This window comes from Zonotrichia albicollis, chromosome 3 (assembly GCF_047830755.1).
Source record: "Zonotrichia albicollis isolate bZonAlb1 chromosome 3, bZonAlb1.hap1, whole genome shotgun sequence".
NCBI lineage: Eukaryota > Metazoa > Chordata > Aves > Passeriformes > Passerellidae > Zonotrichia > Zonotrichia albicollis.
The window spans coordinates 99,941,153-99,958,683 of record NC_133821.1 but is presented as its reverse complement, the minus strand read 5'-3'; the positions used below and the strand labels follow the sequence as shown (position 1 = coordinate 99,958,683).

Genomic DNA, 17,531 nt, shown 5'->3' with positions numbered 1-17,531 from the left:
ATGAGCAGTTCTGTGTATCTCTTGTCAAATGGGAATGTTTCAAAAGTAGTCTTATAATTGCATTAGGAGTTCTTACTTGGATTGATTCCATTTTTATGTTGCCTTTATGACTCTTTTTATCAACACTTATTGTTAGAGATTGTTGTACTTTTCTCTTAAACTGATTTCTGTAGTGGTTTCACTGCTAAATGATATATAATTTAATGTAATTATATATAATTACTTTATATAATTTCTTGTTATTTCATTATTTGCCCCAATTATTGTTTCTCTTGTCAGTGGCCCAATTGAACTCTAAATTCCTTAGTGCAAACAAAATGTTCTCCCAAAATATTGCACCAGGTTGTAATTTCGATTAATTTTTTTCTCTTTCCCTGTTTAGTAATATAGATACTTTTACATGTGCACAGTCAAAATTGAACTTTGAGATTTCCTCTAGGAGTTCTGGTTGGAACATTTCTTATGTAGACTCCTATTATCACATGCAAGGTTAATTTCAACTGTACCATTTGAGTGTCAGATTTTCTCCTATTGATTAGCTGTTTTGTTTTTCTTGGGTCCATCCAAGGAGGGAAAGTTCTGTGGAATCTCAAGATGCTTGATAAGAGAGAATTAACACAGGCCTTTCATGGACAGGATTAAATCATGGTTTCCAGGGAGACTTCAAATTCTTTTGTTGCAGCCAGCAATCTGAGCTGCCAAGTGTGGTTACTTCCTTAAGTTGCCCAGCCTGTATTGTTTCCCAGTCAGTCGTGTGTCAGTCCAGTAGCTCAAATGCTGTGGTAAGCTCCTTTTTCTTTAACCCATAATAACTAATTGCCAGGTCCTGGCACAGCATCCTCTTGGAGTGGGAATAAATCCAACAAAGTACGAAGTGCCAGAATAACTTGGATTTAAAAAGACAAGTCTTCTATGACTTCAGATGTTGGAGCATGAATCCAAACTGTCTCTGCTGTAGACTGGAGGAACGTGTGGGTTTGTGTGCTTTACTGAATCATATGAAAAATAAACAGTCAGCCCATGTCATTTACAAGCATTATTTGCTTTCAAAATTATGTATAGTCTTACTTGGGTTATAATATGTGTCAACTGCTTGCTTTAGTCTTCAATGTCTAGCATGGAACTTGGTATAAAGCCTTTATAAAATTTATACAAAGACTTATTTTCAAAATCTGCTGAGAAGGTGATGAATTCTTGATCCTGTCTGTACCTTTATATAATCTGCATAGTACTTTATACATCATATCTATATCAAAGCTACAAATATGAAGTGTAATCTTAACATGTAGTACCAATTCCTGTGAGTTTATCTTTTTTGTATTGAATACCTCTTATAATAGGATTTGTAGGCATGTTGGAGAATGATTGCATTTAAACTACTGGTGCACTGAATTTTTTTCTTACTTATCCTTAAAATGTCTTCTGGAATGAGAATTGAGGTGTTTTGCTTTATCGGTAGTTTTGGCAGTAGTTTTAACAGTTCTCTGTTAAGTCAACTATTTTTAGTGGGAGATTTAAATTGTATCTGTGGCACAAATAATTGAAATATCAAACATCATCTTGAAGTACTAGTTACTGTCTTTACTGTGTTTTGAGGGAGAAATACAGTATAACATTTAAACAGCAAAACAGACCGTGCTAATGTGTACTTGAGGGACAACAGATGTATGTGCAGAGTCAGGTGAGATTAATTTCTGAAAATGGAGATGAGATGTGATGTTACTGTTTCTCTGAGGTCTTCAATATTCATTCATGTTCTTCACATGCTTGGACATTCATCTTCAGCTAACTCAGCTGCTTTGCCATTAACTCTGCAGAGCTCTCATTGCTGCAGCTGTGGACTTGAGCCAGAGGTCTTTGTCTGTGTCCCTCTCAATTTTCCGTGTGTTTCTCCAGCTTCATTAGGAGATCTCTGTTTTTTAGTCTGTCTGCCAGGTAGGCTTTAGATTCGTAGAGGGAAAGTAAACAAAACTACGCTCCTTAACCTTTCTTGCTGTTCTAAAAAGAGGGAGAGAGCAAAGGAAGTGGAAATGGGTCAGGTGGCCCAAGCAATGCCTGCATTAGTCTTTTCTTTTCAAGGTAGTCCAGGCGTTGCTTTCTGCTCGATTTCAGGGTTAGGAAATAAAATATCTGAAACTGTGCACTAAGTGTACTTTATATTGCCATGTATTCATATGTAGACTTAGTAAAGCTAAGAATTAGCCAGGGTTGAACCATTTTATAATGGCTTTTTATTCTTGTTGCACTAATACTTAAAAAAGAAAAAACACAAAAGAAAATTCATAGTATGTGTAACTTAAATACATAATTTTTTTTTTTGACCTTTCTTAATTAAACCACATCCTTAATCATATATTTAATGTCGTAGAAAACTTCTGGCATGAATGTAGTTGTACTGCTGATTATGCCAAAATCTTTTATTCCAACATTGAAATAGAAAGAAATGGTATGAAGGATACTGATGTACTTGTCACTTTTGGAGATTTTATCTATTTATAAGCAATCTTGCATTTATGTTCATGTATATAGGTGCAAACCAAGCTTAAATTAATAATATCTTTACAGCTTCACCCTGCTCAGGAAATGCTGTTATTTTAAATGTTTGCAAGTATAACAACCTCATCAGTTGTGCCCACCAAGAAAAACAAATGAATAGGAACAAGATGTGGAAAACATGAATGCAGAATGGGACTAAAATCCAAGTGGAAATAAATACAGATTCAGATGAATTACTTGATGAAAGAAACTGACTTAGACCCAGACTTTTTGAATGCACAGGACTGGTAGTATTAGGTAGAGATAGAAATAAAGAGCTAAAGGTAAATTATCCTAACATCTTATATGCACATCCCATTAATTCTGAAAATGAAGGGAGCAAATATAAAAACGTGGTGATGAAATATTGCATTACTTTTCCACATTACTTCGTGCATATAAATGAGGATTTTCAGCATTCCTTTTTCTTGCTGCTCAGTTCCTGTAGTATTGTGTAAGTTTTGAAAATGCAAAGAATCTTTCTATGTCCTTTCACTCCTTTCACTCCTTTAACTTCGTTTCACTGTTGTAATGTCTTCATACTTGGCCCTTTGTACACCAAACTTGATGATCTCTAATTGAATTAGGAGAGGTTTATGCAGTGATGCAATATGAGAGACGTGTTAACTTATTCTTGGAAAGCTTGCTAATGTATATAACCTTTAGTCTGGTTATTTTCTCAGAATGCTGGAAAAGGTTAAAACCATACCCTTCCTGGCTTTCTTCTTAGGCAGTAACTAGCAGTGGGAAGAATTGAAGGAAGAAACTCTTCCTTTCAGTGTAATTCTTCAGCAAGAAATCTTCATGCAGCAGAGAAGCCAGAAGATTTTGGAGAGAAGAAATCTCTCTCTATGAATTTGAATAGTGACAAAACTGCACTGAAGAGCAAATATTTTTCATTCTGGAAGATTCCAAATTGCTCTAAATGGAAAGTTTCCTCAGAGAGTATTCATGAAAAGAATAAAATTATTTATTTGTCTGGGCACTGGAAAAATTGCTGTGGAAAGACTGTATCAGTAAAGTGCCCTTTGAGATGCAGAAGGTGCTGCTTTTAGGCATCATAAATGCAAGGTGTAAATACTGCCTAACCTGCTTAGATGCATAAATTTTCTACTGAAAACTTAAGTTGGATGTGAAATTATTCTGCTGTGCATACAGAGGAGATGTCATTTGAACCTCTGTGTACTTGTGTGCAGCAAAGCTGTTCTGGGAATTGCATGCTTTTGCATCTGTAACACACTGACAGTCTTGAATTAGTTTGAAAATCGAGTAGAGGCTGTTGGTTTCAGTAATGGCTGTACCACATTTCCACTATATAGGAAACCTGAGTTCCATTCCCTTCCCAGTCAGCAGATTTTAGTGGCCCTGTTGGTGCAAATGCTGCTGCACAGCAAAACCGCTCTGCCCAGAAGAAAGTGAGAAATAGGTTTCAGGAACTGTCCCAGTGGTTAAGGCTGCCTGCAGGGACAGCAGTGGGTGAGTTGCTGTGTCACTGGTTTCCAAACATCAGTGAGTTTTCCTCCTGTGCACAGCAAACAGTGAATGTACATGGGGGAGGCTATCACCTCTCTCTGACCATGATCTCATGGAGTATGGCTGATGCAGCCAGGTTTTATTGTGCCACCTTTCTCTCCTGCCTTTGGTGAAGACAGAAATAATACTTGTCAACTCTGCTCTGGAGAACTGGGTCTTACACTACTACCCCATTGGTTAAAGGGTCTGATGTTTAGTAGCACTGCTAGGACCTTATCTTTTGTGTACACTCAGATGAAGAGAAATTTGCCTGAGTCTTGTTTCAAATCACTCAGATATATTGTGTTTGCTCTGCAGCCCCTCATTTTGGGAGCTCAGAGCAGAAGCCTTTACATAAGCTGTTTATTTTCCCTCTGTCTGAGATAGGCAGTTTTCCTTAGAGGACTGTTTCCCCTCACTCTAGCATCCCTTTTGCTATCAAACTGGCATATAAAATACCAAGATAAAAAGCATACAGTGGAAAGAATGGCCAGAATGAGTCACACTAAAGGTCCACCCAATCCAGTATCCTGTCTCAGTTAATACCTCATTAAATCTTGTGGCTTTACTTTAAACAATTTAGTGGTGCTGGGAGATGGCCAAAGGTTTGCTCCTGCCACCCTGTGCATCACGAGCGTTACAAAGCCTGGGGTTGCTTGTGGGGCTCTGTCCCTTTTAAAGTGGAAAAAATAAACTATAAAGATACCCTGAAAAATACAGTAACACGTGTGCTATTTCTCCACTAATACTCTCTCAGTCTCCCACCCTTTACTTGAGCTGGATGCAACATCTGTGTATTTATTTAGTAACCCTGTATGAATTTCTCCTCCATCAACTTCCATATGTTAAAAGTGGTTTGGTACAACTGAGAAGTGGGAAGCCAGTTCTATGTGTTTTCCTGGTTATGTTTGGTAAAACCACAAACTAATCACTAGGGAAAATTTGGAAAATGACAGAGGGCAAAAGTTTTATTTAAAATATTCATTCCTGGATTGGGTGGTGCTTCTGTAAATTTCAAGTACACTTTTGATGCCTGTTCAAGAACTACTGTGTTGACAAGATACAGCAGCTAGCTCTCTGGAGTTGTTGATTTGGCATCTCTTTTTAACTGTTAAAAGGCAGTGCTATAATATTATTTTCTTTCTAGTAAATAAAGCATTGGAATCCTCATTATCTGGTTGCTTAAACTCTGGTTTTATCCTTTTAATTTTGTTTCCTGTTAATAGGCTCATTTTGGCCTACTAAGCATTATTTTGGTTTATACTTAAAACCTTGCCATGGAAAAGGCTGGAAGAGATTTTAGAATGATCAACTGTACAAAGCACCAACAAACCAAATAATCTATGTAAAATATCTCCCTCTACTGTATTCTTTTCTGTATTATAAGCTAATACTTATACACAGTTTCATGGTTTAAAATAGATCCTTTTTCACATAACTGGAATAAAAACCTGCCACTTAATCTGTTTGAATGAAGGTGATATCCCAGTATTTGTGTAGCAGAACTACACAAATAAAAAGTTCTGGATCTTGTGTCCAATCCCATAAACTCCAAGTGTCGGATTTCTTAGCCATTCTGCCACAAGGTAATATGAATAACAAAATATGGCTCTACCTTGCAATTATCTGTAATCTGAAGGAGAAATTTAATAACAGAATAATTATGGTCATGCTTTATTAACTTCAGGGAATTACATTAGGTGGGAGTAGAATTTCCTGGAAGTTGACTGCTCTGTGAAATTGATTCCTTGAAATGAATGCCCTGAAAATTGCATTTTACATTGAAGGATGAGATGAGAGAATACAAAAGAGATTCAATATACTTTCTTTCACAGTCTTGAAATTAATGGATCTCTAATACAGCATTCCAAAAATGTATCTTTTACCAGTATGATACCTTTTTTCATTAAGCATAATGAATAAATATTTCTTAATTAAAATAAATTAGTCAAATAATATTTTTAACAGCAATATGAGACTTAAATTGCATCTTTGCTTGATGTGGGGTTGTATTTCATAAACCATGATAGCAAAGGAGATGAAAACAGAGGAAAAAAAATTAAAAGTTGAAGATATATGTAATCTTGGATGTTGCATTACACTGTCTGCAGGGCTTGGCTTTGCTGGGAAAGGGCTGGGGCTTGCTGAGACCCTGACTGCTGGTGTCAGTCTCAGTCCTGGGGTGGAGGAGTGGGAGCTGTCCCAGACTCCCTGAAGCAGCCAGGTGTAGGGCTGAGACCAAAGTAGCACCTCCCCACCAGTAATACATAAACACTTGCCAAGTTTTGGATCTTTTGGTAATGTCTTTTGATAATGGCTACAGAGTGGGATAGTGTTTGGACTAGCGTGACTAGGAGTGTAACCTGCTTGTGAATGTACCTAGCAGGAGAAATGTATAAATGCATCCTGGTGAAAACTGAGCTTCTGCAAAAAGGCTGGTGAGTGTTGCTGAGTTTAGAATCTCAGTTTTGGGCTTACATGACTGACACTTTTGAGTCAATGGTTCATTGAAGAGTGGCCACATCTGGTCATATGGATTTGATTCAGAGATGTTCCTCAGACACAGTTTTTAAACTGCAGAAGCTTGATTTTTTTTTTTTTTGGTAATACAATAACACTGTATTTTCTTTTCATTTTCCCCCATCTAGTTTTGTGTCAAGACCTTGAGAATAAAAGAATAAAATACACATGGCACAGATTGTAACATTTTTTCAGATGCTGTTAGTTCTGCTGCTTCATGATTATGTCTCAGCTGAAGATGGCGAAACAAGAGCAAGTAGGTCTTAATTTTTGCATTTCAGATAAGTGCGACTTCAAAGCATGCCTCAAATTGTTAATATCCATTTTGGTGTTCACATGTACCCTTCTGTTGATGGTGATTTTATTCCAATATAGTTTTCCTGGTGAAAATCCAATAATATAAAAATAAAATAAAAATAGCTTAAATATATTATTTTTTTCATTAGGAGGGGAATTTCTTGTGTCTTAGAAATGCCCAAGGTGGTAGATGGAACTGTAAAGCTCCAGTCTTGATTTAAAATTGAGTCTTGAGTATTTGTATTTTCATTGCTTCAGAAATCATGTTCTGAATAGCTTACTGTTATGTGAGAAACTAAATAAGGAAGAATAAAGGTTCTGTGAGAGGAAGCTAACTCCATTTAGCGTTTCTCCAGCAGATTGTGGTTGCTTGCTCGTGTTGCTTGATCGTGTCTTGATCAGAAGTGTCCATAGGCAGATTTCATAGCAAGGCAAAGCTCTCCTCCCTGCAGACTTGGTGCAGACTTTCAGAAAACAAAAGGACAGTAAGCCTCATGGCCTCCTATGATATGAGATCAAAATAATCCCTCCTGCTTTTGGCCATGCCCTTGGCACCTCATGTGTCAGTTATCAAAACCTCTTTCACAGTCAATGGAGGATGATTCTCTCCTTTAGAAAGTTACATCCTCCATCTGAGAATGGGCATGTAGCATGGAAGGACTTTCCTATGAAAATGCTTGTGTCTGTCCATGGCCTGTAGCTGGCAACTTAGTCTAAAAACTAAGTTAATGACTACAGCTAGGAGAGCTGAATCCATGCCTAAGTCATCATGCAGTTACAAGTAGTTAGTAAATGCTTATGTGATTCTATATTCTGGAGGTTGAGCTCATTCACTGAATACTTTTCTTCTGTAAAAATCAGAATATGCTACCAGCAACATTCAATTGGGACTCAGGATTTTATAATCCTACATGGCATTATTTTATAAAAATAATGCCATGTAGGAATTTCCAAAGTCAATTAAAAGGTATTTGTAAAAAGATTGTGGAGTATTCAGTCTATCGCCTTCTTCTGCAGTGTGCTTGGTTTACTAACAAAAAGGAGTTTTTATGTTTATTATCTCTGCAGATGATATATGAAAAGATCCAATATGTATTCATCTCTGTTTGTTGAATAGAGTGCAAGTGCCAGCTAAGGAACTAAATTCCAGATTTTTTCATAGTTGTTTCTGGAGCTAATGTAAAAACCAGAAAATGGTGTGGCTTTCAGGTACCAAGTTGGATCTCTGTCGCTTACACAATCTTACACAAGTTTGCCCTGATGAACTCTGCTATTTTTTTTTTCAGCTGGAATGCCTATGTCAGTATAGATCCTAATATAAACATTAATTGAGAAGAAAAACTTTTACTGTGGCAGAAGAAAGGGAAAGTGTTCATTAAAATATTTGTTTGATTTTGTTTTAGGTTGCCGAACTGCTCCGGCAGATTTAGTTTTTATCTTGGATGGCTCTTACAGTGTTGGCCCAGAAAACTTTGAAATAATCAAAAGTTGGCTTGTCAATATTACAAGAAATTTTGACATAGGGCCAAAGTTTATTCAAGTTGGAGTTGTCCAGTACAGTGATTACCCCGTACTTGAAATTCCCCTCGGAACTCATGAATCCACTGAGAACCTCATTAGGGAAATGGAGTCCATACACTATCTGGGAGGAAATACAAGAACAGGAAGAGCTATTCAGTTTGCCTTTGACCATCTTTTTGCAAAATCTTCACGATTTTTAACAAAAATAGCAGTGGTTCTCACTGATGGAAAGTCCCAAGATGAAGTCAAAGATGTAGCAGCAGAAGCAAGGAAAAATAAGATCACTTTGTTTGCAATTGGTGTTGGCTCAGAAATTGAGGAGGATGAACTTAAAGCTATTGCCAATAAACCTTCATCAACTTACGTATTTTATGTTGAAGACTATATTGCAATATCAAGAATTAAAGAAGTTATAAAACAGAAACTCTGTGAAGGTGAGTATAAAATATTTTAGGTGTGCAAAATGTAGTTCTGTACATATATTTTTTAATTTCACAAGCAGAATGCATTATTAATGTAACCTAAGGGACCTGATAGTCTTTACTATGATCTTCTTTCTTTTTTGGAAATTCCTCCCAAAATGTTATTTTCTCTGTCAAACAAAGAGGTATATTTGGGAAAGATATGGTGGTTTAACACAGTACGTGTTTAATTTCAATATGTATCCTTTTACCCTAAGCCCAAATTTTTTTTCATTGATAAAGTTTAAAAATACTGAAATATTTCAGCAATTCTTGTAGTGCAAGAATATAAAGTTTACTGATTTCCTAGTTGCAACTGATACACAAAATCCAGTTTTTCTTCTAGGGAGGTGAGAGGACAGCTTGGCATTACAACAGGAGTTCTTCTGAATACATGTTTCTAGTATGCATTGAAAAACCCAGAAGAAAGACTCCTGGCAAAAATCATAGAATCGTGGAGTGGTTTGATTGTAGGGGACCTTAAAGATCACCTGGTTCCAACCCCCCTGCCATGGGCAGGGACACCTTTCAGTAGATCAGGTTGCTTTGAGCCCCATCCAACCTGGCCTTGAACACTTCCAGGGATGAGGCATCCATATCTGCTCTGTTCCAATGCATTAACACCCTGACTGTAAAGAATTTCTTCCTAATATCTAATCCAAACCTACCCTCCTTCAGTTTAAAGCTGTTCCCTCTTGTCCTATCACTACACACCCTTGTGAAAAGTCCCTCTCCAGGTGTCTTGTAAGACTCCTGTAGGTACTGGAATGCTGCCCTAAGGTGTCCCCACACCCTTCTCTTCTGGCTGAACAACCCCAACTTTCTCGGCTTTTTTCCACAGGAGAGAGGCTCCAGCCTTCTCATTAACTTTGTGGCTTCCTCTGGACTTGCTCCAGCAGGTCCACATCCTTCTTATGTTGTGGCCCTAGAGATGGACACTGAACTTTAGGTGGGACTCATGGGAGTAGATGTCTGGAGTTGTTGCAAGCAGTAATGATGGTTCTTAGTCTTAGAAGAATTTTACAGAAGAGTTAGCCAAGGCCAACATTGTAAAGTGACTCTTTTAACAGCATTACTGCATTGAGTTTTCTGAAATTTTGTAAAACAATGGCTTTCTTTTATGTATAAAAAAGATAGCAAATTGCTCCTAAAATATATCACTCAGATTCTAATATGTCAGTGGTATTTTTTACATGTTTTATTATCAAGAATTGATGCAAGACATATTTCAGTTTTATCATATTTCTGTACTTTTTAAGAGTGAAAAATAGATTTTGTTTGCTCTCACTTTGAGTATCAACTTCATTGAAAAAATATGGTAATGCTTTTGTTGAGGATATTAGTGTTTATTTCTTGCTACATTAAATGAAAATCATAGTAGTTCCTTGTGGCTGATGTAGTAATGTTGTCAGTCCAAAAATTAAATCAGCTAAGTGGAGCTAAATTCTTTAATAGAAATTCACACAGGGAGAAATTCCCCTAAATAAACACTAAATGAACACTAAACAAACACAATATTTTCTTTGACTAAAGTTTTAGAAGAAGTGCTGTTATATTTCATCAAGATGGATTTTCAGCAACAAGTTAACTAGTATCCTTTAAAGTTCATCTGTGGTATTTCACATTATTTACAGTAGTAATCTGTGAATATTGACTATTTATACAAAGTGTACTTACTCTTTCACTTGAAATGACCCTTTGCTTTGTCTCCCTTACATTGTGCACTTCCCTTGTTATAGCATTTAGATCCTTCTCTTGCAGAGCAATCAAAGCCCCTTGGCAGCTTCATTTCCAACCACAATGTCTTTACCAGGTGAACTCCAAGACTGATAAACTGGAATTTTAATAGCTGAGTTGTGCAATATTTTATTTATTTATTGATTTATTTGTTTACTGATTATCGTGTTGTTAAGATTGACTTTGAGAGAGAGGAAGTTCCATGAGGGCCGAGCAGCAATTTGGCTGTGATCAACTACATGAAACTGCCTAAAAATTTTGCAACTCTGTCTTCATAGTCTTTGTGTAAATGTCTAAAAATATGCTAGCTGTTGCTCTATGGAGTTTTAAAATCCATTCTCAAGTAAAAATGTAAACAAAAAGGCCACAGGGGCAGTATTTCCTTTATGGACAATGAAGACTGAGGTTTGGTGGTTCTTGGAGAAAGTATTGCTCTTAGGAACAGGCATGCAGGTAGTGTCTAGTGTGCCTTTTGGGGACTCTAGTGTTTGTTTTAAAGTACATCCGAGGACTAAAGACTTCATGAACCTGTCTGCCAGAATTTAATGAAATATTTAAGGAATATTTGATATTTATTATTTATTCTGAAAGTCAAATGTTCCTGTACTATCAATATGCTATAGCAAAAAAAAAAAAACTCCAAAAAAGCTTGCATCTCAGGAATCCATTTAGGAAGAAAACCCAGTGCAGACTTCAGAAGTTTGTCTGGAGGATGCAGAGAAAAGTTGCTTTCTCCCACTTACTGGGATTTAACATCGTAAAGTTATTTCACCTTTTAGGAATGTAAATAAGCATCAGAAAACTATGTAAAAACCCTAAATGGCAACAAGATTTCAGCAAAGGCTGGATAGTTGAAGTGACTGGTACTATGGATTGGAAATACAACCCCATTTCCAGTGGAAGACAGCTCTTAATTTTGCCACTGACTTCTGCATGCTGTATAATGGCTCAATTAGTTATCAAAATAGTCCTACCCCAAGATTATCTAGAAGACCCAGAAAAAAGCTACCTGACTGGGATTTTTTAATGTTATTCACCAATGTGCCACTGGAAAGAAAAAATTGTTTCCTAATGTAATAATGCTTAATTTGTTTGGTTTGTATTGGTTTGGAACAGTTATTTTGGCCCAGATCCATAATAATGGCCCTCTTATATAAAGTATTCCTATTCTGCCTTTAGTTTTTGATTTTACGCCAATTTTTTAATATTCTAACTGATAGAAGACCCTATACTTGTCAGTGTACGTGTATGTGATTGTCTGTAATCTCTGTTAATTGTGATGTGACTATTATCCAGCTTTGCTATAAATGAGTTTAGAAAATAGTTCCATGATAACAATGCACAATTGAAGAAACCGGAAAAAAACACTATTACTCTTACTTAATAGCAAAAGTATGTTGACTTAAATCTGTGTTTTGAGAAGAATGAGAGGGAATGTTTGGTTGGACTTTGCATTTCTTTTTTTTTTTTTTTTTAAATATTCAGGAGGCAGACATTTTAATTTCCAAAATCTGTGCAGAATTCGTGCAATTCTTTCTTGTAGCATAGACAGACAATTTTTTTTTAAATTTGGAAGTAGAGAGGAAAAGAGAACTAAGGGGAGTTTATGTGGGTTCTTGCTGCTGCCCCAAGTACCTGTGACAATCCCCATGATTGTCCTTCCCCATGACAGACAGGTTGTGCAGAAAATTAGCAAAGTTTTCTTGGAGCATATATAACCTGCCTCTTCCACCAGAACAGGGGAGCTTCTGACTGCCCTGGGGTTGGTTAGAAAGGGAAGTCATGCAGTGTTGCTCATACTGTGAAAAGAAACCAGTCTAGACCTTGAGCTGGTAATTCCCTGGCACAGAGACAGGAGTTCTTCATGGCTGGTCCAGATGGAGATAGGAGAACTCTCCACCCCTTCATTGGAATGTATTCCCAACCTCTTCCCTGCCTATGAACTGCGGCTTTTCTGGAGAAACAGTAGGAAATGAGTAATGATATTTATTGTAAGCAGTTTAGCATAATTTTAATAAACAAAAAACTTTCTTTTTTATTGATTTGTTACCCTAATGTTTGTTTTAGTATTAAGTTTCACTGTCCTATCTCGTTTTCTTTTCTTTTTTGTTTGAGAAAACTTTGGTTGTCACAGAAAATATATCACACACACTGTTTTTTCATTGAGAATAACTTCAAGCAGATTTCAGCGTAACAGACATAACATCTCAGAGTCCATTTTGAGTTAAATAGAATGAAAATAAAAGTCAGAGATAATTTTAACTTTTTCCATTTTCAAACTCATTTTATAGTTGGGAAGGACACTGAATTCAAATTGTTAGTGCATTTTGGAAATTAATATAAATAATTTAATATCATTTTGGAACCATGAAATTTTAGAAATGAAATTCAATATATTTATTAGCCAGATAATGTAATATTCTTTAATTTTATTCTTTAACAATTAGTGACAATTCAAAATAGTATGTAAAAGTAATTGCAGTAAAATATGCCATCGTAATATTCTTGTTTTAATTTCCTGAGTATCCTGCAAACCACTTTTCTCATGTTGTACTTAACTGACAGTTCTCAGTTCTCTTTTTATTTCTTGAAAGGCAGATAAAAAAATTAGTTGGGTGGGAGGCTACTTTTCTTGGAAGTCTTAAGTCATATTTTAGACTGTCCTTGTATTTATTACTTTTCAGAATCTGTTTGTCCAACAAGAATTCCAGTGGCAGCTCGAGATGAAAAAGGATTTGACATTCTTGTAGGATTAGGTGTGAAGAAAAAAGTTAAAAAGAGAATTCAAATATCAACCACTAATGCAAAAGCTTATGAAGTAACCTCACATGTTGACCTCTCAGAATTAACAAGGTACTGAATTTTATAAATATGCTTCTATATTCAGTAAGATTTTTTGTTTCTTTAAATAAGAAGGACTTATTTTAAGATTTATATGAATATTCAAGTAATGTCTTGTTTTTTCCACCCTTTCCCCTTATTTAGGAATGTGTTTCCAGAAGGTCTGCCTCCATCCTATGTGTTTGTTTCCACTCAAAGATTTAAAGTAAAGAAGACATGGGATTTGTGGAGAATCCTGAGTCTAGATAAGAGACCACAGATAGCAGTCACTGTTAATGGAGAAGAGAAAACATTATCATTCACTACAACAAGTTTAATAAATGGCACACAAGTTATTACATTTGCTGCACCTCATGTAAAGGTAAGGAGTATGTCACTATCATGCTGGAATGCTTCTTTAAGTTTACATTATTCCACTATTCTCCTCTTTGAGCAAACCAGTTTTGTTGTTTTCTAGTACAATCTGAAGGTTGCCTTTCAGTCTTTCTTCAGTAATTTCCAGTGGAGTATTCCACTCTTGTAAGAAAGATTGTCTTAGCTGCAGATGAGACAGGGGATTGGAGGTTGAATGACCATATTCCTGCATTTGTAGCAGGAATACGTGCAGCCCAGAGACTGCCCTTCCTGCCACAGGGAGTATTATTTTAGTGAACAGAGAGGGCTATTTCAGCAAAGGCTGGGAAAGATTTGCTGCTGGAGCACTTCATGGCCAAGTGGGTTCAACTTTTCTGGGAAGTGGAGGCCTGCATTCAAATCCCTACTCCAAATCAGGCTGAAGGAATTTTAAGTATAAATCCTCAGTGAAGGAAGGACTCCTATCCAAGGAATAGGTCTTAACTACTAAGCTTTTTCTAGGTTGAGGCATTTTATTCTTCTGTTCTTAGATGGAGAATTTTTGCCTTTTCTTTCCAAATTTCCTCTACCTTTTGATAATTATTGGTAGGTGAAATAATTTTTTATTATTTTAAGAAGCTGTGTTAAACTTGATTTACTGGAAACTTGGAACTGAGTTAAAAAAATTCAGTTTCAAGTCAATACTCTATTTATATTTATCTATTTCTTGGAGCTGCGCAGACAAATCAATCTGATTCATGCAGTCCCAGGTATCAATGAACTTCACCATGATAACACACAACTGCAGTGTTTTGTTTGTTTGTTTGCTTTTGTTTCTCCATGCCTGCCTTGCTATTATGGAGAACAACAATTTCATGGCTTTTTTAGACTGTCTAAACACAGTATAAATGCCAATACACTCCTGATGAACATTTTTCTTTAATAAACCTTTATGATAATTTATCACCTGTCAATTTATCACAAGTGCCAATTTTTTTTCACCATAATTGATAATCTGAAGTGTTTGAGACATTATACCAGTGCTTATAAATAGGCTTCTGGCTGCATATTTTTAAGAAATACAGGTTTGAGCTTCTTCATGGTCATAGACTAAAAAGATAAAATCTATGTGAGTTATAAAATAATTCTGAAATAGGGATTAATTATTACCAATTGTTATATTTTCAGTTATGATATTATTTGGCAATACTTTATTTGCCTATATAGTTTAGAGTTATTTGTATGTAAAACCTGCAGCCTTCATCATCTCAACCATTAACAGCAGTTTGATTGTTGAAGTGCAGTTTTATCATTATTTAAAATGAAGGCATTTTGTTTTATACAATGCTGTTTTCTTTGTTTTTCTTAGACATTGTTTGATGAAGGCTGGCATCAAATTCGTCTCTTAGTAACAGAAGACTCTGTAACTTTGTATATAGATGGCCAAGAAATTGAAACAAAACCATTACATCCAGTTTTAGGTATTTACATCAGTGGCCTAACCCAAATAGGAAAGTATTCTGGAAAGGAGGAAACGGTACAGGTAGGCATATGCTAAAACTGCTATAATTCAGTAATTCTTTTGTAGGTTAACCTTGTATTGGAGGCTTCTGTTTTCTTGAGCTTACTTTTCTAACTTAGAGTAGACTGAAATTTAGTGTACAAAATTTAATACGTAAGAGAGAGTAAAAATGTTCGGGAGGACTTAACATAAGTGATCTATCCCGTGGCATGGATACTTAACTGGTCTCACTGATGCCAAGGACAAAATTGATGCAACATGATTGCCTGTATTTGGGAAACTTTATCTCAAAGTAAGGAATTTCCTCTGCTTGACATTTCCACATGATGTCCTTCCATCAGTATATGTATGGGTGATGCTGGTAAAAGAGGAAAATTTTGGTCAAGTTTCTTTCTCCTTGCTTTGCAGTCACAATAGTTTATGCTAGAAAAACTGACAGTGGTTTCATTTTGTTTTGGAATGTAGCAACAAAGCAGAATGGCAAAAACTTTTGTTTACCTGATGCCAGTGTTTTTATTCAACACTTGTAAAAGATTTGTACTGTATACTAAACACTAAGCATAGGGATGCCTTCAGATGCTTCACTAGAATTTATTAATCTTATATCTAATATGAGCAGGTCTGCACAGAAGCATCTTCCCAGGTCTGTTAAGGTAAAAGGAAAGAGGTTGGGCTTGCCTGTGTTACTAACTTGTTTCCTCAGTGATATTGGCAGCCAGTGTAGTTTGTGCTGCATGTGTTTGGAGTAGTTTCCAGGGAATATGGATGGTGATTTCTGTTATTTTAAAAAAATTCTTGGATTGATTATTTTTATTTAAATAAGTCTTTTTCAGTTTAATTGGTTGTGCATATTAATCATTGTGAGTAGCCTAAAAATATTTCTGTCTATTTAATTGATTTTTAACTGCAGTGAATGCACAGACCTCTAAAGAGTCTTTTACATTTTGAATTACAGTTTGATTTACAAAAACTGCGAATCTACTGTGACCCAGAGCAAAATAATCGAGAAACAGTCTGTGAGATCCCAGGATTTGTGAGTATGATAGATGAACTTTTGAGGATTACTTGGCATTTTTTTACACATCATTGTTTAAAGCTGACTTAATGAATTTTTAAAATAGTTTAATCTACATTGATTCAGCTGGTGCAAACACATGCTTGTTACAGACCTTCTTTGTTTCAGCCTTATTTTCTCACAGTTTTTTAAAGTTGTTTTAGTTTAGGTATTTAATGGTGCATTTTTTATATATATGAGTATAGAAGAACCTCAGGATCCTTTCTTAAAATTTCGGATTTTAAGCATTACAGAATAATGAAACTTCTAGGTATTTTCAGTGTAAAATTTTCTAAGTATGATTTTTGAACTTTTCTGAAATACTCCTTGCTACTTGTCAGGTCATTTAATCTGTGAAATTTTGGTACATAATCAGGAAACCTGCATTTCTAAATCACCTTCTCCCATTAGAAATATCTATGCAGAGGTCTGTAATTAACACCCCATTATCTGAATTGTTGCCATGATTTTAAGAAGTACATTAAGTACAAGACAGAAATAAAATCAGGACTTTATGATTCATGTACACAATTAGCAAGTTTATGGGGACCCTTTGGCGCTCTCTTGCTCCTCTTGCAGTTAATTATGCACTGCAATGTAAGACATACAAACAGATTTGGGAACCAGTCATGACTGACAGAGCCAAATTTAAAGCATTCAGCTCCCATCTCAAAAGCATAAGCAAGAGACTGATTTAAACATACAAATTCAAAATAATTTCCTTTGCTGGGTGGATGAAACAAACCGAACTAAAGATTATCAGTTGCCAGTGTAGACCCACATTCCTCATGTTGTGGTTAGATTTTGTATCATTTGGCTGGATTGACAATAGAACCATTGACTCTCCAGCATCCAGATTTTCTTTTTTTGTCAGTCTGGCATGTATTGCCAGCTAGTCTGTTTTTCTTCTTTTTCTTTGGGACCAGTTGGTCTACGGCTTCCTTATCAGGGCTTTTTCAACTTTCAGTCAAGCAGAAAGTAGGTGAATGGATTATTAGCTGTTCTGAACTCTAACTCTGTGTGTCAAGAACTAACAGGTGCAGGAATACTTTTGTAAAATTAACTTTGAATCTTGAGGAAAGTAAAGTATTTATTTAACTGCACCACATATCTTTTTGCTCTTTAAAAATTAAAAGTAAGGTATGAAAAGTAATCAAAGGAAAAGTATTTTGCATAAAGAAAGGAAACACTAAAAAGT

At 35.8% G+C, this 17,531-nt stretch overlaps 1 protein-coding gene across 1 annotated transcript in view; it reads left to right on the top strand.

Annotated features, from left to right (window-relative positions):
- COL21A1 (collagen type XXI alpha 1 chain) overlaps window positions 1–17,531 on the top strand; it is a 91,579-nt gene that overhangs the window by 15,890 nt on the left and 58,158 nt on the right. Inside the window, exons 2-7 of the mRNA XM_005485990.4 lie at window positions 6,696–6,823; window positions 8,268–8,819; window positions 13,268–13,436; window positions 13,569–13,785; window positions 15,127–15,300; window positions 16,235–16,312. Of these exons, the coding sequence (XP_005486047.1) occupies window positions 6,736–6,823; window positions 8,268–8,819; window positions 13,268–13,436; window positions 13,569–13,785; window positions 15,127–15,300; window positions 16,235–16,312 (1,278 nt within the window). The 5' untranslated portion in view covers window positions 6,696–6,735. The remainder of the gene's footprint in view (window positions 1–6,695; window positions 6,824–8,267; window positions 8,820–13,267; window positions 13,437–13,568; window positions 13,786–15,126; window positions 15,301–16,234; window positions 16,313–17,531) is intronic.